This window comes from Sebastes umbrosus, chromosome 2, assembly GCF_015220745.1.
Source record: "Sebastes umbrosus isolate fSebUmb1 chromosome 2, fSebUmb1.pri, whole genome shotgun sequence".
Lineage (NCBI taxonomy): Eukaryota > Metazoa > Chordata > Actinopteri > Perciformes > Sebastidae > Sebastes > Sebastes umbrosus.
In genome coordinates, this window is record NC_051270.1 from 39192194 (window position 1) to 39217687 (window position 25494).

Consider the following 25494-nt stretch of genomic DNA (forward strand, 5'->3'; position numbering starts at 1 on the left):
TGCACGAGGCTGCGCCCGGGCAGATGGAGGTGGACATCTTCAACGCGCACAGAAATCTTACTGTGTGTATGTGGGAGCGTGTCTTGTTGGGACCGGTACATGTACATCAATACTGCCGTCCGCTTATGCTCTCTGCAATCACTGCAGGTAGAACCAGAGGAGGTGATCGGTCAGCTGCTGCTTTATTGGTCCTGTTGGTCTCATCATTGTGAAATGACGTGCACATGATGTTGAACTTTGGCTGAACATAAACCAGACTTGCTCTGTCCTTAATTTGACACTAATAATAATAATATCTCCTAATACCACTAACACTGCAGCCTCTGTGTGACAGTCTGTCCAGTAGCGCTACATGTGATCTGTGACGGCCTGATGACTGATGACACCAGCAGGTCAGATGTATGACCCAGAGGCGTGATATTGCCACATTATTGTTTCTTGTGTCCTTTCTTATAATTACGCTTGGAGGTAAAGGGACTGGCGATGCACACGTGTTAACAGTAACGGTGTGTTCACACCAAGAGTGAAGTCAACTTTTCGTGCGGCGGGATTACACACAAAGTCAATACAAAGAGGCGAATAGAGGCGAATAGACACGAATGACGTGTCGTTGAAATATTTCAACTTGATCGAGAAATTTGTGCGACGCTGTGTCGAGAAAGCCCATCGGCGTTGAGATCGTCCTCCTGTCATCACTGACGTCCTGACGTTGTTGAATCAGAAAAGGAGGTAAAAGATGTGTGTCTGTGGTCACCCAGAGCTACGACAGTACATCACGTCTGTACAGAGACCCTGTGTATAAATGTATGTGTAGAAACCACAGACTGTCTAAGGTACAAACAACAACGTCGCTGCCGTATTTATGCCTGGATGACTTTATGTTGAGTGTTGATGGAGCAGCTGCATAGCCTGGCACTGATCCATCCAAACTCCATTCAGAAAAACAAGCATTTTAAAAGTTGTTTTCTTGTCGTCTTGCGGCAAGAACAAAGCATGAATTCAGACTTTTTACAAATCGGCATCATTATGTCGTTATTTCGGCATCATTTTGATCCGTTTATTGCGATTAAATCACAGCACAATCTGTTTATTTTGGGTTCACACCGCAGTAGGGACGTGTAGCTTGCTAGATACAGTCAGTTCAATGGCGCTGTATGTAAATATAGCTCACCACCGGGTGACGTTATGAACCCAGACACGACGACGTTGCGTTTTCTGACATATCTGGGACTTCAACAACATGTACTAGGCAGCAACAGTGGTTATTTCTTCAACGGTTGATGGAGGAAATGGAGGAAAGAAAAGGTTGTTGGTATCTATGGAGACAAGTTCCTCCTCCTCCTCCTCCTCCTCCTCTCTGGCGTGTCTAGCGCGAATGAACAAGAATGATACCGGCGGTCCAACTCGCACAAGTAAAGCGAGGCGAAAATGTGCTTGTCTCTTGGTGTGAATGCAACACAAGTGTTGCTGTGTGGGACCTCCAGCAGCGTGTGAGGATGTGCTGCTCTCTCACCCTTAGCTCTATAGACAGAGAGGTACAGGGCCTGTTCTCTCAATGTCTTCTTTTACAACAAAAAAAGCAATTTTCAATGTGCACAAAGTAAGCCAATGTTTTTTCCTCAGTAACTATCACAATCTAGCACTGAGATCTCTGAAAACTTTGGGCAACTTGTCTGGAGTAGTACACATAAGATATGATTAACTACCATGGTTGTACTTGTTGCTTTTACAGTTAAATGAAATGTGAAGCTTCTGTGCAGTAGAACTCAGAGTCAACTCCACATCAACACCACTAAGACTGAACTGTTAAATGATCTGATACAATATTTCCTGTTAAGTCGATAAATGAATATTTAGGTTCAGTTTACTGCAGCGTGCTTCGGTTGTCCAACAACATGAATCATATCAAAAGGTTTGCATTAAACAACTAGGAAATAATGAAATCTGTGCTCGGACATTAAGACGGTACTTTGTGTCCACCCTGTTGAGGGACTAGTTGTGCTGGTGATCACAGGCGACGTGGACTGCACCGGCTGTGTTAATGCTATGTAGCAGGTGAGGAGCTCACTGCACGACAGAGCTTCTCCCTTTGTCGCTGAGAGCAGAAGTAACTACAAAAACCTTCCTCTGTTTTTTTGTCATCATTCCGTCCTGATAAGGAGACGGGATATATACTCCAACAGGTGTGGATGCAGATGACAGCAGCCACGCATGCAGCTCCGTACATCATTGGGTGTAGCATATGTGCAATTGGCACAGTCGTACATTTTATGTTGGATGTTGCATGAGGACAATTTTGGTGGAAACTTCTGAAAGAGGAAATGTAAAATCTTATATAATAATCCTGATCCTCGTCTCTGACCACCTGACTGACCTCCTCTGGCCGTGCTGCCGCTGACTGCAGGGAGCCAAACAGACGGCACCGTTGGTCTCTCAATGTGACCACAGACACAAAGTGCAGATACCGGCCTGATTGATGTGCCCTCCATCTGTCGGCGGGGGTTCCTCTGTGCAAACATGAGGTATGTGTATGTTCACAGATACATATTGCAGGCGTTGGAGCCCACGCATTAGGGAACTGTGTGTTTGTGTGTGTGCGAATGACGAGTGCACCCAGACATTCACCGTGCTGCACGTCAGCTGTGTGATGGTGATCCAGCAATATAGAAAAATGAGACAACATGACAGATGAACGCAAACATCAGTCCAGTTCTGAGAGGGAGAGGGGAGGAGAAAGGGAGGGGGGGGGGGTATTACTCAGAGAAGGGTGGGAACATGCCGAGGTCAGCGAAGTCCTCAATGTTGTAGTTGGCTGTTCCCTGGGTGGGATCTCCAGCCATGGGTAACATGTCCTGCAGAGACACGGGGGGGGGGGGGGGGGGTCCAGACATATCACATATCTGTGTGTGATGGTCAGCCGCCAGCAGCCACAACACGCTCAGTGTGTGTGTGTGTGTGTGTGTGTGTGTGTGTGTGTGTGTGTGTGTGTTACCTGGAAGACTTCTGTCTGGCTGGGGTTGGGGTGTGTGTGCTGTTCCCCGGCCTGCTGGGAGTGATGCTGGTTCTGCCACTGGGACCAGACCTCACTGGGACGACCCTGGAACTGGGCTCCACTCTGACTGCTCTCCCCCGACACATCTGGAAACAGATGCTGTACGGTTACACTCATACAGGGGTTGGACTGATTACATGTTTAAAGTAGAATTAAATCATTTTTTTCCTTTTCTTTTGAAGATAATTTTTGGGGCATTTTCACCTTTATTTGACAGAGGACAGTATAGAACTGGAGAGGGAAGTGGGGGGGGGATCGACTCCAGGATGTTGCGTATTAACTTCATCATTTAGTACATGTAACTTCTTCAAACTTAATTCTAAAGTTACTGCGAGGAACTTTCATTTTGTGTTGATTTGTGGCGACCCCTGTGGACTATGTTTCCATGAGCACCACCGCCTCGTGTTGTAAAGATCTGCAGCTGCCAGACTCCCTTTAGAAAACCTCTCATTTTACTGCAGCAGGCTCTGACAGTCTGCCCCGCTCAGTCTTGGTTCTGGTTCTCTCGTGCCTCCCTTTCCCTCCAGCGGGCCCAGTGATACGGCCTCCAGTGTGGCAGTGTGGTGTCAGTTTTGGCTCCAGGAAGCAGGTCCCCCTCTCCGTCCGCTGGCACACCATCTGTTTCAGCGGGAACCGGCGGAGCAGCGAGGTGAAGCTCTGCTCCATGGCCTGAGGAGGAGGAGCCGCTGCTGCCGGGCACAGAGCGCTCCAACTCCCGCCGCAACTCCGCTGGAATCTGAGCTGAAGGAGTCACAGGAGAACCTGTGGTTGCCCATCTTCACCCTCCTTTTTGTAAAACCATTATCATTATTATAACCATAATTCCCTGAGACATAGCGGTGCACAGATATGGAATGCCAACCCACTTACAGTAATAAGTGATGGCGTGATAGTAAACAGCTCGCCGGCAGCAGGTCATATTTTGAGTCAGGTTTGAGTGCTCTCTGCGAGCTGGTGTCTGTACTCAACTCAGCTACAGATCGTTTGTGAGGGAAGACTTAACTGTAACACCAACGTACAATCAGAGTGTTTTTGTACAGTAGTTCCTGTTGGAAGTGACACGTCTTCTTTTTAGCAAATCGAGTCAAGTCAATTTCAAGAAGGGCATTCTCCCGGTTAAAGCTGCAGTAGGCAGTATATTTTTGGCATCATTGGGCAAAAATTCCATAATAACCTTTCAGCATATTGTAATTCAAGTGTTCTGAGAGATAACTAGACTTCTGCTCCTCCTCATGGCTCTGTTTACAGGCTTTAGAACATCTAGCCCGTGACGGGAGACTTTGACCAATCACAGGTCATTTCAGAGAGAGAATGAGCGTTCCTATTGGCTCTGCTCCAGCTGGTGGGCGGTGTACAGCCAATAGGAACGCTTCCCTGTTGACAGCACACTCCAGATCAGCTCCGACTGCTTGTTTTCCTCTGGTCTGTGAAATCTTGCAGATGCTATTAGGAGCACCAGAGGACACCGGATGAGGACACAGAAGCAAATGATTTTTTCAGATTACCTGTCTCATGCACTACTGTCAGGATATAGTGACCGTTTTATAAAAATAACTTTTTTTAAATCATATTTGCTCCAATCTCTCCTACTTCATCTTTAAAGGGAAAATGTGCCATCTTTTATGTGGATGTCCAATCAGTGGTGATGGTAAATGTAGTCAATTGAAGCAATCGGTCTCTCCTCGGCCTCTCTCCGCTGCATGTCTTCGGCCGTATACTCTGGCTCCAATAAATACGGCTGAATATCCGAGTCAGTTAAAACACTTTCACTGGAAACAGCTAGTTTGCAATACAAGCGAAGAGAACAAGGAAGTTGTTTTTTGAATGGCATCTCGAGCTCATCGCCCCCCTGGCAGCCCAGAGGCAGAGACTAGAAACCCAAAGCTGAAACAGCTGCTTGTAGTTCTTCCTCACATCCAACTACGTCACTGCCACATCAGCCTCAGCCTTCTTAGGAATAAAGGCATGTCTAATGTTAACCTGTGTCATACAAAAGCCTGGATCTCTCTGCTGTTACCACTATTTTAAAAATGTATGGTAGTTGAAATCCCCATAAAGTTCTTTGTAGCCTGGATCAACATAGCAGCACATCCATAATAGTAGCAGCATGAGCTTTATGACTTTCTTCTTGCGACTCTCTTGCTCACACACCAACAAATATATTGCCTGACTGACAATTCGGAGTAGCAGCTACACACTCCGACATGAGATATGAATATATACACGCATGCACGCACGCACGCACGCACGCACGCACGCACGCACACGCACACACACACACACACAGACACACACACACACACACCTACTCCCTGCGAGGCTGTTTTGAGAGTTTAGTGAGTACATTAAAGCAGAGCAGATTGATAAGCTGTCTGCCTCCCCCTGCAGAGGAACATTCCTGCTGTTTCACAATAATAAACAAAATGCTCATCTCATCTCCGCGCAGATACAAGTGAGAGGCTGAGCCGCTGACGGAGGGAGGAAAGAGAGCACATGTCAAACATACAGATGGAACAGTAATTAACCAAACACAGAGGAGGCTGGTTGTGTATACATGAAGTGGAAAGCACACAAGATAAGGAAAAAAAAAACAGAGCTTATCAGAAGTGAATACTGATGAAACACGTGCAACAACAGAGCAAATGAACTGACTGCATTCCTTCAAATGGGCTGACAGCAAAGAGAGAAAGAGGGGGAGAGCGCCGGATGGATGGATGGATGGAGTGTAAAAAAATAGGCCTGAGAGGAAGAACAAAAGAGAGAAAATAAAGAATAAAGAAATGAGGCAGCAGAGAGAGAGATAATCCATTTGGCTAATGTGTGTGTCCATTAAAAGGCTATCAAGTAGCCGTTGCATGCTGGACATGCTTCGTTCCTACAGGTATGTGGACAACAGACAGCAGCTGGCTGATGAGCCATCACTGACTGAACACACACTAAAACCATTTTTAGTCACGCCAACAGTGTGGCTCCAGGAAACCGGACGCTGGTCAGTCCAGAGTGAAATGTCTCCACTAGGGCTACGACTTTTATGTACAAACGTAATTGCAGAAATCATTTTTCATTATTAATTAAAGTGTCAGTAGGCTTACGTAGTACGTTTCAAAATAAAAGCCCTCAAATGTTTTTTTTTCTGTGGACAGAATTCCTTCATTTGTTAAGGTTTTTATTCTGAAATATTTGCAGGACAGTGTTGTAGAACATGCAGTGACTTGCAGGGGCTCCATGAATGAATATAATACGGGGTTTTAATTGTGGATTATAACTATTATTTATAAATTACCACACGTTTCTTAACCTTTCTCTGTCTAAGATAAATATAAATGACATTTATAATGAAATAATATGGTCATTATGAAAGGCAGACTGTGTGGAAAGAAAGAGCTGACAGCAGCAGCAGCAGCAGCAGAAACGCTGCTGGTGTGAACACCCGACGCGTGAATCACGCAACAGTTCAGCGAGGCTGCCGTCAGGCGCTGCTCATGCGGGCGGTGTAGACACACTGTCATACTAGCTTGTCACGAAGGAGGGTAAATAAACGCTCCAAACATGCGTTAAATTTTGGCAAGGAAAAACTGCGATGGACATTTTCAAAGGGGTCCCTTGACCTCTGACCATGTGAATGAAAATGGGTTTTATGGGTACCCACGAGTCTCCCCTTTACAGACATGCCCACTTTGTGATAATCACATGCAGTTTGGGGCAAGTCATAGTCAAGTCAGCACACTGACACACTGACAGCTGTTGTTGCCTGTTGGGCTGCAGTTTGCCATGTTATGATTTGAGCATATTTTTTATGATAAATGCAGTACCTGTGAGGGTTTCTGGACAATATTTATATATATATATATATATATTATGCAACATTTGCATAAAGCAGCATATTTGTCCACTCCCATGTTAATAAGAGTATTAAATAATTGACAAATCTCCCTTTAAGCTACATTTTGAACAGATAAATAAATGTGTGATTTATCGCAATTAAATATTTGAATCGATTGACAGTAGATATGTATCAGTAGACCCCTTAATATCCCTTTGCCAGGATGATGCATTCATGTGCGGCTGTTAAGATTGAAAATAATAACATAATAAATGAATTCCCTAATCAGAAGTCAGTTTGTGAACGCTGACTTGCAGCACGCTCACAGCTTGGGGTCAACCACAACAAATACTTTCTCAAGCCACTGTCAAACACTGCTATTGGGTTTCCATGCAGGCAGGGTCGGAAGTGGAATTTAATGATGCTCAGTATTTTGTGAGAATCCCTCAGAATGCAGACAACTCAATGTAGGCAATCTGACACAACTTCATTTGTGCCGGTCCGTCAGTAGAAAAAAAATACTTTTTCGTAAGTAGCACTTATCAGAGGCAACCTTGCAGCGTTCTCCATGGCACTCATAAAAAGGCTGGTGTGTATGAGCTGTTAACGCAGTGGGGGTGAGAAAAAAAGCTTTGAAGGCCATACAGCATAATGTATATTAATGGTGGATAGAGCGTGAATGAGTGACTCTGACCCTGTCGGCTTTGCTTCCCCAGCCATGTAATTAAATCTGTACCAGGACAAAAAATACCTGAAAGGAATGAAATGAAATGAATGAAATGACTTTCCTATTTGAATGGAATACATGACTGTAACCTGGTCTCTGTTAAGGGCTCCCTTCCCCTCTAATGTTAAAGGATCCTAATGAGCTCGGCAGGGGTTGATACAGGGCACGTAATTACTTTGGCATCTGAAACTTTTTCACATAAAAAGTACCTGCCAACACACATTTAGCAAGAAAACACCTCAGCGCTGTTACATATCTAACATAGTGAAGGAGCATTAATGGTGGGTGCCTCCACATGGACAGGAGAAGTAGAAACCTTTCAGACAGTTCAAAGAAGGGATGCACCGATTTTTTCAGACCAAGTACAAGAACTTACATTTGGGTACTCACTGATACCGAGTACCGATACGAGTACTTCTCTGTGCCAAAACACCCTTGTTAACAGCCAGCTGGAGGGTGTGAGCAACACACGGCAGGCTGGGGAGTCCCGCATACGAGGCGGTGCGCCGCGACCGGCTCTAGGTCGGCTTGGAAAGGCTCGGGGCGAAGGTGGCTCGCCGCCGCAGCTTTACAGCGCTCCCTGCTCCTGGTGTGACTGTCGACTGGGGCGGACTGTCCTCAGTGCGCCCCAACCGTGTCATACCGCCCCCAACGTAAAAGGCGCCAGTGGTCTGCGGCGATGTCGGCAACCCACCCGACCCGTCTTGAAACACGGACCAAGGAGTCTAACGCGCGCGCGAGTCAGAGGGTGCAAGCAAAACCCGGCTGACGTGGGATCCCGGCCACCGTCGGGGAGGTGGAGCGTGAGGACCCGAAAGATGATGACGAGAGGTTAACGTCACACTGCTGTAAAGTGGTATCGGTGCCGTTGTATCGGAGCCGTGTTGCGAGTACGAGTACATGAGCACAGTATCGGATCCGATACCCGATACTGGTATCGGTATAGGTGCATCCCTAGTTCAAAGATTACAACTTGTGACACACACTGACATTTTTAAATGGGTGAAGCTCATGGAAGCTCACATTTGTAGTCTACTCTGCTTTCCACATGATGTCACACTTCACAGTGGCAAGAGGTCAGGGAAAATGATCCAACTACAACACAGATGGCAGAGCATCCAGAGACGGACTTGTAACAATGTCTCAGGTTGTTGCTGTAACGTGACCACATGGTAAACCAACGTTATATTACCACAGTGTGTACAATATATTCTCTGGTAGTACATTTTCTGATTAGGATACAAAAAATCATGGATCGTAAGTTTGTTGATTGTATGATGGTAATCATAAGGTAGTGCTTAGTGCGGATTCGAGTTGAATAACTCCTTAGACCTGTGGAGGTCAGACAGAAGTGGCCCTTTAATGTTATTGGTTTCTTGTTGTTTTTCTTTTGGATGTTTTAGAAAAAGCCTGCGTTGTGATTAAGCCTGTTGAGAGGAGGCACTGCATCCTGTTTTCTTCCTTTAGTAGTTTCACCATGAAAACGCTTCTGCAACAATATCCATCCCGTCTACAAACAATTTCTCTCTCTAACCTTTTTGGAAAAAGCAAAAGAAACAGGGAAAAGAATGAGGAACAATAAAGGGATAAAAATAAATAAATGACATTATTTAAAAAAAAAAATAAGGAAAAAATTATTAAAATTATTCAGAAAAAAATACAATATACTGTATATTTAAAAAAAAAGCAAAAATAAATATATACAGAAATAAATTAACAAATAAATGTGAAAAATAAATGAAAATGCTCATAGTTATTCTTTTATGCTTTGTTATTTGTCTTTACATTTCCACATTTTTTTATTTATTTTTTTTGTCTTTATATTTCCACATTTTTTATTTACTTATATATTCTTTTATTTATTCCACATTATATTTTCACATTTATTTATTTACTTACATATTCTTCTATTTATTCCTCTTTATATTTCCACATTTAAATATCTTATTCTTTAACAGATTTATTCTTTATGATTGTAGTCCTATGACTCTACATGTATAGTGTGATTAGAAACAAATCTCTGATTTTACTTTACCCGGACTTTAACTTTTAGTTTCACACGGGACACAAACAGTGACCTCCTGGGTGAAAGTCCTGTTTGTTTCTATCGTTTGTATCCACTTTCAGTGGAATCCTATCGTGATAATACAATCATATTGCTGTTACCATGTTTTATTCAAAGGTTTGTCTGATGTCATGTATAACAATGGACTTTATTTGTTTACTTTAAATGCAATTTGCTATAGAGTCAAATTAAGTTCATATCAATATGTTGACCAAGCTCTACCTAATACGATCTTCAACAGAACAGAACCTGTATACATGTTGTTCCTCCATTTCTGTGTTCATAACATTATGTTTGCAGACAGAGAGATACAGACACACAGAGACTTTCACAAGAAATAGCCCCCCACAGCATCCAGTGGGATGTTAAGATAGATCACCCAGTGATGAAGAGGAGGACTCACCAAAAGCTGTGCTGCGGTTTGTCAGTCCTGAGTAGGCGTTGCCGCTGGGGGAGGAAGTGGCCGGGGACGACAGGGGACTGTAGGATGCCGGGTCGGTCTGATAGCTGTGACCAGAACCAATACCAAATGGACTGGACTGGGCTTTACTGGACTGGAGAGCACAGGTACTGGTTAGATTCAGCATAATACAAGATACAGGATTCACAGCTCAGAAAACAATCTATGATTACTTCTGTACGCCTATCATAGGAATGGAAGGAGCAAAAACTGTCTTTTCAGGTTTGCACATGCTTCTTAATTAAGTTAAAGGGACTGTTTGTAAGAATCAGAAATGTCTTGTTAACAGCGACACCTGTGGCCGTTAAGTCAACGAAAGTCAGCGTCCTGTTGCTCGCGCTTGTGCTCGCTCTACATAGACATGAACGAGCATCGCTCAACACAGTGAAGCGACCAACGTCAGCTAAAAGCACAATATCACTCTATATTTCAGCTGCTTGGCAGTAATGTTAGCTGACCAGACGAAGGTCTCTCCATGAATCACTGCTGATCCTAGTGTTGGCTTTTCCTGCCTCAGCCTCCCGACCGCGGCCGGAGGGAACAGGGGAGACGCCGGAGTTTTGGTCAGAGACGATAACGTTTCTCTCTGCGGAGCCCCGTCACTTCACAAGACACGGGAAACCTCTGTTGGTCTGGAGGAGCTGCAGCAGTTATTTCTGCACAAACGTCCACTGTACATTCACTAGATATTCTCAGAGCTAAACTAACTCTTCTGCAGTGTGGAGTGTGCACGCATGAACGTGAGAGTGGAGCGAAAGAGCGTGAACGAGCGCGGTGTGTGAGTGAAGGCAGGCAGAAGAGCAGAGTACAGCAGAAACTCCAGTCCTGGAGACCAAAGCTACGGTCTCCCCCGCGTCCTCCGACCGCGGCCAACACTGTTTAACAGACGGGCTTCACTAGATACAACCAAGAGGTTTTGGTGCTTCTGTGTAGTTTGTGTTGGAGTCTTGTCTGAACAGCATAGCCACACGCGAGCACATGGGACACTGACCGAAATTGATTTATACCTGTAAAAAGTTACAAACAGTCCCTTTAAATGAGTTACTATCCATTTTTTTATATGCATGTATTTGGATTCGACACTGTGACACATGAACATTATTTCCATGCGTTGACCAATCTACAAGATGAAAGTCTGCTGTTTAATATGCTCTTTGAGAAATGTGCCAAATGAACTTGATCCAGCTGCTGTATTCGTGGTATTCGTGTAACATTATTTAGTAAGCACAAGTAAATATTGTTTGCAAACAATTTAAAAGAAGCTTCCATGTTCAATCCCCTATACAGTGAGCTACAATAACTAATCCTGGGGTTTAATTGAGGAGTTTACTCTTGGTCAGAGACAATGCATCTGAAATGATTTATAGAAATTGAAAATGAAAAAAGCTTTAGGAGGCTTGTAAGTTTTTCCTGACTCTCTACAATGGAGGTGGGATGACCCATAGCGGGTGATCACATCGCAAACAAATATTTTACAACTGTTAACATGGCGGCAATTTTAGTTTTTATCTTGTGTTGCAGTCCTCCCATTCATATGAATACTGGGGTTGAACATGGTCATTGTCAGAATGCAAATTAGGAGACTAAGACCCCGGTTGGAAAATACCTGAATTTTCCTGGAACTTGATGTAAGGGAAAACAATCCAACTTTTAAAACGCCATTCTACAGCACTCTACTGTCTACTGAATGCAACATCATTCATAAAATGGACTTAAAATGGGATTCCATTTTTCACATCCATAAAGCATTGTGTTCAATTATTGTATTGCAAAACAATGTACTATTATTTACAGTTATTAAAGGTCCCATTCAATGTTCCCATAGACGCTTCAAGAACATGCGTACAGTATGTTAAGTGTGGGTTACTGTTTTTGTCGCAACTGTGTTGAAAAATCTTACAGCAATTTTTGGGCCAGTGTGTGTGTGGACAGCCCTAACCTAACCTAACCTAACCTAACCTAACCCAAGTATTACATTCCCATACAATGAAACTGCCTTAACAATTACATTAAGAGGAAAACCTTTTTTGTCGCGAGTTACGTTTGTTTTTTACGTATCTCAAATATGTTTGTGATGATAGTCGGCGTAGGGAAGAGGTCGGGGTGGTGGATGGGTTAAACAAGCAGGACATTTCACCCAGGGCACCGCTGTTTGTGTTCTGTGTGAAACTAATAGTCAACGTTGACGTACTTGAATTTGTGACGTCCACAGTCTAATAATGTAAAACACATTTTGAGCCAAAATCATGATGTTTACTAAACCTAACCAAGTAGTTTGTTGCATTTTTGTTTTGTTACCTGTGCGTTTAAAACAGTTTAAAACGGTTTAAAACTGTTTTAAACTGTATAAAACTGTTTAAAACCACGACCGTACTCCAGGAGAAAATACGTCTCCCTCGAAACGTAACTGAGAATGCAGTTTAGTTGTATGGGAACATAATTTAGTAGGAGACAGGGTTGGTGTGGAAGACAGATGAGCCTGTTAAAGAACATATGCTCAGCACATTCCCTTAGCAAGATTATGAAACACACACACACACACACACACACACACACACACACACACACACACGCGCACACACACACACGCACACACACAAAACATGACCAATAAGACAAGTCCATCTGGTAACAGGCAGAGAGATGGGAGTCTGGGGTACAGGAGGAGCAGAGAAAATGAGTTTGGCGATCACAGCAGCCGTAGAGATTGCTGGCTTTTTTATTATTGACACAGAAGGCGATGGCTTCACTTCAGTAGTAGTTACCTGTCCAGAGAAGGGGGGTCGGTTGCCTGACCATGCCACCTGGCCTGGATTGAGCTGTCTGGAGATCTGAGCTAGGTTCTGATTGGATGAGCCTGATGGCTGGATGTCGTTCACACCGGGGACGTGGATCACAGAGGAGCTGTGTGCACAAATATGAAGCTCAGTCAGTCAGGCTACTACAGTATCCCACCAGAGGCCTGCCCACGTGAGTGACGGATGTAACATGCAGAGCATTCTAATGCACTAATGCCAGGATCAGACTGCATGATATTTTTGACGGTTACGATGGTCACTCTGTCAGATTAGACGATTGAGAGTCATAAATTCTTGTCGTGACTTGGCCGCGACACATGGCAGACTACACGTTGGTCCCCTGTTCTGACAACACGCACTCTCCCGGCACCGCCGTCTTAATATACGGGCTTTCCGGGGCTCAAACCCCCGGGCCCGACCATGTAAAGGGGCCTGCGAGGCTCCAGGGGAAAACAATACAAATATAATTCACAGGGAGAAGAGAAAGCGGGCGCACAACGGGATGCTCCATACGCAAAGACGCAAGGTCGGTGGTGTTTTTTACTCTGACACAACCTAGATTGAATATCCTACAGCGAGGTCCGGCAGCAGTTGAAGGTCCGATGACATCATTCTGCATGATAAGTAGCCATGTGCTTCTGTTTACAGCTGTGTGCGTCTGTGCTCAACTGGTCAAATTCTCGGCCTTGACAGAACACGTCGTGGAAAGCAAAAAAAAAATCCAACATGCTAGACTTTCTGTCGGGACGTCGTGAGGCGACCCAGACGTCGTGAGACGTCGTGAGGCGTCCCAGACGCGGCGTCATTTGTCGTGTACTATGACACACTACACAAGATAAAACTATCAATTTTCGCACACAACACTCATTTATCGTTCCCGATCCCCCACGACGTGCCGTGTCGGGCTATAATCGGGCTGATATTGTGTAGTCTGATCCCGGCATAACACACATTGCTGACATGTACCTAAAGCTTTTGCCAGAGTGCCCCTGCTGGAAGGGAGAGCTCTGTGAGTACAGCTGCTGTCCTCCAGCTGTAGAGGAAGGAACCATCATCTTCTTATCTCCCGCTACACACACACACACACACATACCAGGGTCAGCATTAGAGAAATAACACAGAGGACAGACAGCAGGAGGATAAACCAGCAACTATCAGGACACGTGAGGTGTATGCGGTTGTGTGTGTGTGTGTGTGAGTGTCGTACAGCCAGAGATGCCAGTGTACATCTCAGCAAAGCGTGGGTCTCTCTCCTGGGAGAACAGGACTTCTGTCTTGTCGATGTTCTTCGCTGCCTCGTGGACCCCGCTGCTGACGCTGGCCACAGGCACCTGAGGGATGGGGGTGGATGTGGGGAGGGGTATAAGGGTCGACGTTAGGGATGACAGACCGAGGTCACAAAAATGTACACAAACACTACACAGACAGTCTGCACAGACATCAAGTACTACAGTTGTTTAAGGTCAGCTTCTTAGCCAAGTATCCAAACAAAAAGAAAACAAAGAAGAGATGTTGTCCTCCTTCGTTCCTGATGTTTCCATCATCCAACAGCTGGTTTTCTGCTCTGCTCTGTCGAACTTTTTTGAAGCTGTTATTTAAGGACAATTGCATTTTTTTACAACCTGGGGTGTCTAAGGTTGCTTCCGAAATTTCACACTACCTACTAACTATTTAGTGTACTGAAACAGTATGTGAGATATTTTAGTATGTCTGAAACCTTAGTATGATCCAATAGCACGCAAATTACATACTACTTCCAGTGAACTATTACAGTGCAACGCTGGACACTACGGCGGCATAAATGTCTCACAATGCAATGCAGTATTGACGACAACGTTTATAACAGACGTTGGCGGACGGCTCTGTAACATCAATAATGCTTCAATTTAACTGTGAGTCAGTAAGATTTCACTTTGCTAGACGTAACATATCATTTAAATTAGTTCAGACTTTGATTCTCACAAACCGTCGTTTTGGTCACATGAGGTTGGCACGGGTTACCATGGCTATCGGTCCAGTTCATTTCACACAATATCTGTGTTGTGTAAATAAACTGCACAATATCATGTGAAAGAACGAAGAAAGTTATTTGCTGTGCGTCACTTTACATGAACTGCTGCTATACATTAATACATGGTAATTCAATATTTGTAGATTATCTTAGTAATTATGGCAGGTAATTCAACTATAATTCCATAGAGGCATTCTTCCCAACCGGCTGAGTGGGATTGGGGCGAGGCTCTGAGAGCAGAGGGGTTACCTGGGAAAGATCGTATGCAGTCAGTCCATCTCTCTGGTGAACCTCCAGCTCTGCCTGCTGCTGCTGCTGTAGCTGCCTGAGAAAACACATCACACCATATACACCATCAGCACCTCAGACTGACACCTACAGCACACTACTGAATTGAAGCTGCCTTCATTTAAAGCTGCAGTGGGTAGCAATGGAGCACATATGATAAAAAAGTTATTTTTATTAAAAAAAATAATCAGAGCCGAGCTGGAGTCTGCCGTCCAGCTGCTGTCTGTCAATCACTCACCACCTCTGATCAAACTGCCAAACTAGGCAGCGATGATCAAATATGAATCAATATTATGTTACTGTAAAGCCTATTTCTCTCCTCAAATGTTCTCAGAATCATCTTGTAGTGTACTGTTTAGCTGTAAAATGAGAACGTTTGTGACCCGGCAGTCATGTTGAGATCTCTTGAGGAAATACCAAGCACCGCCCACCAGCCGGAGCACAGCCAATAGGAACGCTCTCTCTCTGAAATGACCTGTGATTGGTCAAAGTCCCACATTCAAATTGGGTAAATACGTTTCAACAGACAAGCAATGAAGAGCAGTGTTTATCAGTTCAGGCACTTTTCAGATGCATTTATCCAGAATAACTTCATTCATAATAATAATAATAAAAGATCCTTGTTGCGTTTTAGTTTTGGTCTATAAGAGCTATAAACATGAGGTGACATGGCCTGACAGGTAACTCGATCATTAGACAGTTTTGGTGATGTCATCCTGCATCATCATCATCAGCATTACATGGACCCACGTGGGGAGATCAAGCTGTGCTGACAGACAGCGCTTCACTGAATCAAATGTGTTTATCTATCAAGAAATAACTGATTATGAGTCTTATCAGTGGAGACTGAAGTTCATATGACAGACAGGTAGAAACAGGACAGTCTACTGTGTGGTTGCTATGTATCACACTTTTTAAGGAGGAGCGGCCAAAATACACAACACGCCTGTTTTAACAGCTTCTTCCCTTTCAGATATGTAGGGGAAAGTCCCTGCTCTTCCACGCTAAAGCACATTCTTGTTATCATGGTTACCAAATGATCCTGGTCAAAGTTCATTTTTGACCTTAGAAACAACAGTCTCTCAACTTGAGGATTCTGGGTTCAGAGCCAGGCTCTATTAGGGATGTCACGAGAACCGAGACTTCGGTACCAAGTCCATGCCAAAATTAAAAGAAAGTGACGGTACTTTTTTTCTACAGTACCGAAGATACCGTACGATGCCTGTAATGGTCATTGGTAGGGATGTGACAGTGAGGAAAGTTTCCCACCGGTTAATAAACTGACGAATAAAGATTACGGTCAACATGTGCAGAGCTCTGACTCTGATCTTTACTGTCGGGTGGCGGTGTGTCTGGCCTCTCCAGTAGAGCTTTTGTAGCGGGGCTCCGCTGCAGGGGTCTACCTGGCGCCGCTGCTCCGTGCACACCGGCTGTGACGGCTCCATCCACCTCGCGACGATTACCTCATTAACGTTATGGTTCCCTTTATAGCATTGGGATTAAACGTGAAATATTGCCTAATAGGTGCGTTTGCTTTTCGCTTCGACAACAAATCTTCTGCCTCCTGCTCCTACTCCTGCTACTCTGAGCTGACGGACCAGATGCATTCATGGTCAGTATGTAGCGTCCTTCGTCTGACTATCGCTTGATAACATGCCGCTGATATGCCAAAATGAACTAAATGGGTCAATTATTTTTATTTATTACTTAAAGGCTACATGCCTCTGTTTTTTGTAATGTTCAAATGTTTTTAATTTTAATAAAAGAGAACATGTTGAATTACATGGGATTTATTGTTTTTTGTTTTTTTTACCGTGGTATTGAATTTGGTATCGAGAATCGTGGAAATTCACTGGTATTGGTATCGACTACTAGATTTCTGGTATCGTGACATCCCTAGGCTCTATACCAGCCTGGTCTCATTCCCAGGGCATCAAATACCAACGTTTTGTCACGCCCCTCAGTGTCTGATACCAGCGCACATGGATCCTTTAGCATCTGTATGAGATGCATCAGGCTTTTAAGTAACTCCAATGTAAACCCATCCACGTCATTATTAGACGCACAGAGCAAACCGCTCCAGAAGTCAGGTGACGCAGTATAAAGACCGATTAGTCCGCTTTTGAGTGGGTAGGAGGATAGACGGGTCAAACAAGCATAACTTTCACCCAGGAGACCGCTGTTCGTGTCCCGAGTGAAACCAAACCTCAACGTGGAGTTATTCTAAGTTACGTTTCGTAACTTATTTCAACCGAAACAACGATATTTTTCTAAACATAACCAAGTGTGAACGCACTCAAGACGCATTGAGGACTCGTTAAGATCGGATCGTTCAGACCGTATTCAGAGGTGGTCTGGGCCACATATGACCACATTCTTTTAGCAGTGTGTAGTGAATGTGTCCTGGGCCACATTAAGGACCGTCTACTCGTCTGATGTCCAGCTGGTATCACCGCGCCCCTCAGGTGAATAAACAGGCAGACACGGGCGCTTGTCAGCATGGAAACGGCGTCTGTGCTCTACTGTATCCTGTCGGTACAAATGTATTTTATTAAAATACATCTTGTTTATAGGCTACTTATCTACAGACTATCAGACTAGGCACGCAAAGTGCATTATTATCATACTGTCGGAGATGTGTCTGTGTTTTTGTTCCGCTGCTTTGCGCGGAGCTGACACCCGTCCGTCCGCCTGTTCTCTGTCCTCCCGGCTCTCTGGAGCTCTCTGCCACACTATTGTCCGGTGGCGCGGAGGTCCCGGGCACCGCCGGTACAATAACCTTTTAGTTTGATGTTAATACAATGTACCAGAATTCATGAATATATAGGATATTACTACTGACATTCATGTGATATTACATCACAACGTCTTCTGTATTAACCGTGTGTTTAATGCGTGTTTATTTGCATATAGAGTGGGGAAGTGAGATCGGATCACAAGTGGCCACTCAAGATGCATGTGGAGACGCATTCTAATGCCAGATGTGAACAGACGTACTTAGAGCTGTCCACTTGTGATCCGATCACTGAGGATGTATGTTAATACCAGGACTGAACAGGGCCACTGAAATAAGGCAAGAGATGCCATTAGCGTAAGAACCTGAGCCAGGAGAGCTGGGTGATGCAGGGAAATATCAATCAACACAGTCCCTATACAGCAGCATGCTGCAGGCAGGAGCGGAGTATAACCTGCAGAAGTAGCATAGACCTAATTAGGCAAAATTTCCTGTGAGAAAAGGCTGTGAATACTTATGTACATGTGATTTTTTCGTTTTTTATTTTTAATAAATTTGCAAAAATTTCAAAAAAACATTTTTCACATTATCATTATGGGGTATTGTGTGTAGAATTTTGAAGAAAAAATGAATTTAATCCATTTTGGAATAAGGCTGTAACATAATAAAATGTGGAACAAGTGAAGCGCTGTGAATACTTTCCGGATGCACTGTACGTTCTGCGCCTGTGTGAGAGGAAATAACTCTCCACACCAACAGGCGGTGGTAGTCTGTATTAGTCATCCAAAAAGGGAAACCAGAAAACCTAGGACGGCGGATAATAGGGATGAGGATCCGATACTGTGCTCATGTACTCGTACTCGCAAAACGGCACCGATACACCTTTACGGTGGTGCGCCCACTGAGGACAGTCGGCCCCGTTCGACAGTCGCACCGGGAGCAGTGGGCCGTCCCCAGCGGGGAGAGAGGACGCAGCGAGCCCTTTGTCCACGGTGCGGTGAGGTCCGGGCGGGGAGCGCTGTAAAGCTGCGGCCGCGAGCCACCTTCACCCCGAGCCTTTCCAAGCCGATCTAGAGCCGGTCGCGGTGCACCGCCTCGTATGCAGGACTCCCCAGCCGCGTGTCGCTCACACCCTCCAGCTGGCTGTTAACAAGGGTCTTTTGGCACAGAGAAGTACTCGTATCGGTACTCGGTATTGGCGAGTACCCAAATGTAAGTTATTGCACTCGGTCTGAAAAAAAGTGGTATCGGTGCATCCCTAGCGGATATACAAGCCGTTGTTATGATACGTACATGAAACAAAGCGGCGTTTGCCAACCATTTTCACACCACTCTCACTCACTACTTAACTTCATTCTAGACGTTCATGTTGTTGTGAAAATATCCGTGTGTTGGAATGATCAGATGAGATGACGATGAAACATGAGAAGAGCCTTTTGTGTTTTTCCTCTTGACTTTTCTCGTTGGCTTGCTTTCCTCACTTCTGTTTCTCTTCTCGTGCACTGATTCGTTTAAGCTAAATAGCCGATCAGAGTGATTTCTCTCACCGATAGGCTCTGCCGCCGTTTCAACATGCTGACTCTGCCAAAAAAACTCCAAAACCGGCAGACTACAGCAAAAACCAGGCTGACAGACGCTCACCGACGGCCCCCAAACTGTCTGATGGCCGACAGTCGGCTTGGTGAGTCAGGGCCTTTATAGGACTGTGGACTGTGGGAGGAAGCCCACAGGAAGCCGGAGGACCCGGAGAAAACCCATGCTGGCATGTAAAGAACATGCAAACTCCACACAGAACTTGACAGAAGTGCCCTGGGTTCAAACCCAGAACCCTCTTGCTGTGAAGCGACAGTGCTAACCGCTGCACCACCGTACCGCCCCTCTAGATATAAATGTAGCTAAATTGTTAGCTAGTATTGGACCTCCATATAAACCAAATGACAAAACCTGCTAGGACCATTTGTGACAAGGGGCTTAGGCTATAGATGGTTAGTAGCTGCACATTACAATGTGCTCCACGAATGCATCAGATCTATCTGTCAGCCACGTCCTCCTGTTCCTCCTGTACCAGATGGAATATGTAAACCTTCCAGTGTGTTCCTCCCTGGGCATGCCTGGAATACCTCCACAAGGGAGGCAATACTAATTTGATACCCTGACCAACTTGACTGGTTCCTGTCCATGTGGAGCTACTCTTATCTCCCTCTGGATGTCTGAGCTCCTCACCCTGCCCTAAAGGCAGAGCTATGCTTCAAATGAACTGAGTTGTACAAAGTGTTGTGTCATTTCTGCCACTTGTATCCATGATCTCACCACCCAAAGCTCATGACCATAGATGTGGCTTGAAAGGTGAAAGGCTGGTCTATGCCGTCATGCTCAGCTCCCTCTTTACCACAGTTGTCTGGTTCAATGCCGGCATTATAGAGATGCGACAACATACCTTTCTCCCTATTCGATCAGTCATGATACTAGGGTGCAGATTCAATATGTATTGTGATTGGATATTACAATTTATAGTGATTTTTGTTTACTTATTAAACACTACACTATGGGAAAAAGTTGAATCATACACTTCTAGAGACTTTCACTTTGGAAAATATCTATATACACCTTATTTTGAAAACCGAACATAGTCACACATGTATATTTCAGCTAGCTCTCCCGTCAGCTCTGTTCTCTTTATCCATCCATGGTCAGCTCCATAGGGGCCGTTTGAATGCAGAGAACATAAATGTCAGTATATGGGTGCTCTACAGTTGTAGCGTCGGCCCATTTGACCACGGAGATGAGAGCGACGGTTGGCTCAACTGCAATGTTACCGCGATACGATAACGTTTCCTGTCCGTGACAGAGTTAGCATGCAGCTTCAGCCGTGATGTCTAGCTCTGCTTCTCCTGGCAATGTGTGAAACCCAAAGTGTTTCCATACTTTACTGGATCACGTTGGATTTAAAATGTGAGGGTGCAGGCCGTATCCACGCCAACCCTGCGCCGTTTTCTACTTTCTCGTTTCGGCTCACTGCGGTTTGTTTTGGTTGACGGATACGTAACGGATATGACATCAGGTTCTCAGACTACAACAATAAAAGCCGTAACTTCCTTCTACCTCCACATAGACTCAAATGAAGCAAATATATTGATTCTGGCATTAAAAATCTATTTCAAAATCGTAAAGAAAATCGCAATATATAGATGAATACATTTTTTCCCCACCCCTACTGCATTACTGCCAAGGCTGTATTGATCCACCTGTCAATCTCACGCTCCATTTGTTAGCGGTACACAGAATGGCGGCACACACAAAACCTGAGAATTAAGGTATGAATACTAGATAATCAGTATCGGCAAATATAGGGGTAATCTGTATTCAAATAGGTAGAATCTCTGAATTATAGACATCAAACACGTTTTACCTGAGCCTGAATGGCCTTGATCAAACATTTGAATAGTGGCTATATTTCCATTTCAACACGATTCTACAATCAAGTAAACACAGATTCAGCATCATATTATTTTGTCATCAAATCAAGGTCAAATATTCTGAAATGTGGTAAAAACATTTTTTATTTTTTGAATTAATAGAGCCTGCTCTTAAATTACTTTATTTGCTTGGTCTAATTAAAATGTCTTCCTTTCCATGGCCCACACAACATACTGAATGGCAGCGGAGTCTCTGTGTGTGGTTTTAAAAACCTTGCATAGAAGGGCTGTTTTAAACGCAATAGGTTGGAAGTCCCATTTATATGAAATGTTTCAGGAATGAGATACCCTGCTGCTGTAATAGCTTCGGATCACTTCACTTCAAAATGGTCTATGTGAGGAGTTGAAGAGCTTTTACTGCAGACTTTTCAATTTGAGATTCACCGAAAAGCACAAAGTGGGCTATTTGTTTTGTTAAAAAAAAAGGAATGAAAGAACGTTTCCTCTCTCTGTGCTTTTCTATCATTCTTGTTGATATATGATTTTGGTCTACATGCCAGAAGTAGATAGCAGAAATTAATGATGATATATACAAACATGACTTTATGAATGATGGTGAACTTAGAATCATTTCACATCAAGGGGCTCTGCCCTCCTTTCCTGCAGCACACCCACACACCAACCCTGTCTCCTACAACATTAACCTTCTCATCTATCTAATTTAATGTTGTATATAACAGGTCATAATGAAAGACAATAAACTGAATATTGGTAAGGTACTCCAATTTGACACAACTGAATGATGGACATTTACATTTATGTAATGTTTGCCCCCAAAACTCACTCTAAACACTAAACTGACTCAAATAATGACCCGTTATATAAAGCTACAGGTAAAGTAGAAGTGGTGTCTTGCCAGGTGATTTTTATATGAGTATTATATCTGCCTATATGTCAGGGATTTCTTTACTTCACCCAATGACCACCTAGAGTAATCACATTATAATGCACTATAACAGTAGTTATAATGTATCACAACTATAGGAATTATAATACACTATGATCCTTGCACAAAAACAATGTCAGTGAGTGGGCAGCAGTTATGAAGTATTATGATACTTGACCTTATAAGTACTCTAAGTACTATAAAATGCTTTATAATGTGTTATGCATATGATAATTGTTGTAAGGCGTTATTCATATGTATGAGTGCTTATAACTATAATAATACAGTGCTATATGCAGATTATAACACATTATAAGTATGTTTATAATACATTATAATACATGGGCGTCATAGAAAGTGTTGACGTGGGGCGGCTGTGGCTCAGAGCGGAAGGCGCTTAACCCCAAATTGCTCCCGAAGTTTGTATGTATGTGTCCACTCGTGTCCTGTGTATTCTCAATTATTCCAACATGTAAATAGATGTGATTTGACAGAAAGCAGTGAAGGGGAGAGGAGCTTCTGAAAAGGCTTACTCTGTGGTCAGAAATGGCACAAGCAGCTTGCCAGTGGCGGCTGTAGATGTCCTGTGATCAGCTGCTGCACAGAGATAAAATGGAAGAAGCTCTCAACACATCAGCAGCACCATTTACCTCTGATTCCAACTCTCCGAATCAACAGCTAGCTACTTGCCATGTCGCTGATCACACTGGCTTGACGTCCACTTGGCAACACAAAACATACCATTTCTGACAAAGGCAAGAAGGAAGAAGATATTTAACAGGCTAGCAATTTCCTCTGACTCCACTGATAGGCAGTTAAAGTGACAATTGTGCCAGCAACAGGGGAATAACTCAAATGAAGATGCTGTCAGAGCAGCAGGAACCAAACAACTGATACTATTTTCAGAGCAGGTAGTAGCATGCTGCCTGGTGGCCTGTGGTGAACTCATTTCAATTTAAAATGAATACAACAATCAAAATGAGCACAGCACTGGAGATAGATGACGACATTGCTTAGTGGAAAGACCAGATGGAGGACCTGAAAAATGTCAGCAGGGCAATTTACGGAAATACACATCAAGATATTATAATTGTTTGTATTACACAAAATGTGACACAATTTGCTAATTATATTGTTAATTGTGAGCCATATTCATAAAGGAAACTATTTGGTTATTAAGCTGAGAATACTGATTTAAAAGAACTTATCACAACTTCATAAACAAAATCTGTATATAGAGTATATCTTGTAGACAATGTCCAGCAAACACATAACTCTCATAGGCTATGAGTCGAATTATAATAACTAATACGCACCATCTTTGACAACAATTAAATGTTAATGGAATTCCTAATCAATTCATAATTCCTGCGACAAGTTCATACCTCATCATCAATATACTGTATGTCTATCATTATTTATTACCTGATATTGTTGCTGAGTTCTGTATCTACTGAACTCATGGATTATGAGTATGAATTAAGCTTTAACTGCATCAGAGACAAATCTGACTGTCATCCATCACACACACACACACACACACACACACACACACACACAGATTCCCCGATGCTTGGCCTGGTGGAGAGTCATGTCAGGCCTTGCTGGCTGCCGGGCTTGCAATACACTGACAGAAACTCTTGTTCAGTTTTTACTTTAAAGGTCCCATATCATGCTCATTTCCAGGTTCATACTTGTATTTGGGGTTTCTACTAGAACATGTTTACATGCTTTAATGTTCAAAAAACATTATTTTTCTCATCCTGTCTGTCTGAGTATACCTGTATTCACTCTCTGTCTGAAACGCTTCATTTTAGCGCCTGTCTCTTTAAGACCCCCCTCCTGAAAAAGCCCAGTCTGCTCTGATTGGTCAGCGTTTTCCGGTCTTCCGCATCTGCGCCGTCCCCATCTTCAAGGCGTCACTGCAGCCAGCCAGAGACTCACTGGGTGTGTCAACTAGCGGCACGTCTACCAGTGACTGTATAGTTGTGACATCACAACCTTAACGGAGGTCCTGAGGGCTCGTTTAAAGGCACAGTTTTTCTGAATACAGGCTGTGTGCATTTCTCTGGGGATTGAGCGTTTTGATACTTTCATAGTATTTATATAGCACCTAGACCTGCTTTATGATCAAAGAGGACATGGAAATCTCACTTTCTACACGATGGTAACCAGAGGACACACAGGTATTCATCATGCTGTGAGGAACTGGAACTGCTGTCTACAATCATTTTGATGAACAACATCCTTTTTTTACGGTGACCTCACAAAACCAACACATATTCTGCTAATACTCAGTCTAAGGGAGCTGTTGGCAGTGGTTCATGCCTGTACCACACATAAACAAACACACACACACACAGCAGACATATTGAGATCAGTTGAGGAAATACCAAGCACCGCCCACCAGCCGGAGCAAACTTTCTCATTTTACAGCTAAACAGTACACTACAAGATGTTTCTGAGAACATCTGCGGAGAGAAATAGACATTACAGTAACAGAATATTGATTCATATTTGATCAACGCTGCCTAGTTTGACCGTTTGATCGGAGTTCGAGAGTGATTGACAGCTGCCTTTGTTGAATGAACAGCCAATAGGAACGCTCTCTCTCTGAAATGACCTGTGATTAGGGATTTTAATAATTAACCGTTTAACCGTTTAACCGACATTCAGCATTTTGACCAATTAACGCTATCGGTTAAACGGTTAAAATAAACATTAATAATTAATTAAAAAGCTGAGAAACTTGTTCCATATTATTCAGACATGTGTCCAGTGTGAAGTTGTGTTTCTACTTGTATTTCAGAGCTGAGCTCCAACATCCAACAGGGTACAAGACTCACGGAGGACCAACGAGAAGCAGCTCAGCGGAGCAGAGCAGCTGAGCTCACTGGGACTGAGTCTCCACACCTTTCACTGAACAGCTTGTGAACAACATGGAAATCAACAGAAGTTGGTAGATTTCCCTGCCAGTTATCCCTGTTACCTTGAACAGTCTGGGGACAGACACGGCCTCTTTTCAAAAGGTCTGCATGGCATCAATATTTTTCCTGATAGTCACACCTGGTACTATTCATTTCATGCTAGTGGAATTGCAAATTCTCTTTATAATGTAGACGGCAGCCTTCCTTCTAACCTTCCTGCTTCCTGTCCCTGCAGATCCAAGGCACC

General features: G+C 43.8%; 1 protein-coding gene across 4 annotated transcripts in view; it reads right to left on the minus strand.

The window, feature by feature from the left end:
- Positions 1 to 975: 975 nt before the first annotated feature.
- The window catches only part of arnt2 (aryl-hydrocarbon receptor nuclear translocator 2), a 105082-nt gene continuing 80563 nt past the window's right edge, over positions 976 to 25494 (minus strand). For 3 of the 4 annotated variants that reach the window (XM_037796653.1, XM_037796671.1, XM_037796644.1), the window contains 7 exons: positions 15186 to 15261; positions 14133 to 14256; positions 13892 to 13994; positions 12893 to 13031; positions 10071 to 10221; positions 2993 to 3138; positions 976 to 2852 (listed from right to left, as the gene is read on the minus strand). In XM_037796653.1, the coding sequence (XP_037652581.1) occupies positions 2754 to 2852; positions 2993 to 3138; positions 10071 to 10221; positions 12893 to 13031; positions 13892 to 13994; positions 14133 to 14256; positions 15186 to 15261 (838 nt within the window). In that variant the 3' untranslated portion in view covers positions 976 to 2753. The remainder of the gene's footprint in view (positions 2853 to 2992; positions 3139 to 10070; positions 10222 to 12892; positions 13032 to 13891; positions 13995 to 14132; positions 14257 to 15185; positions 15262 to 25494) is intronic. The other variant, XM_037796662.1, reaches the window with a different exon arrangement.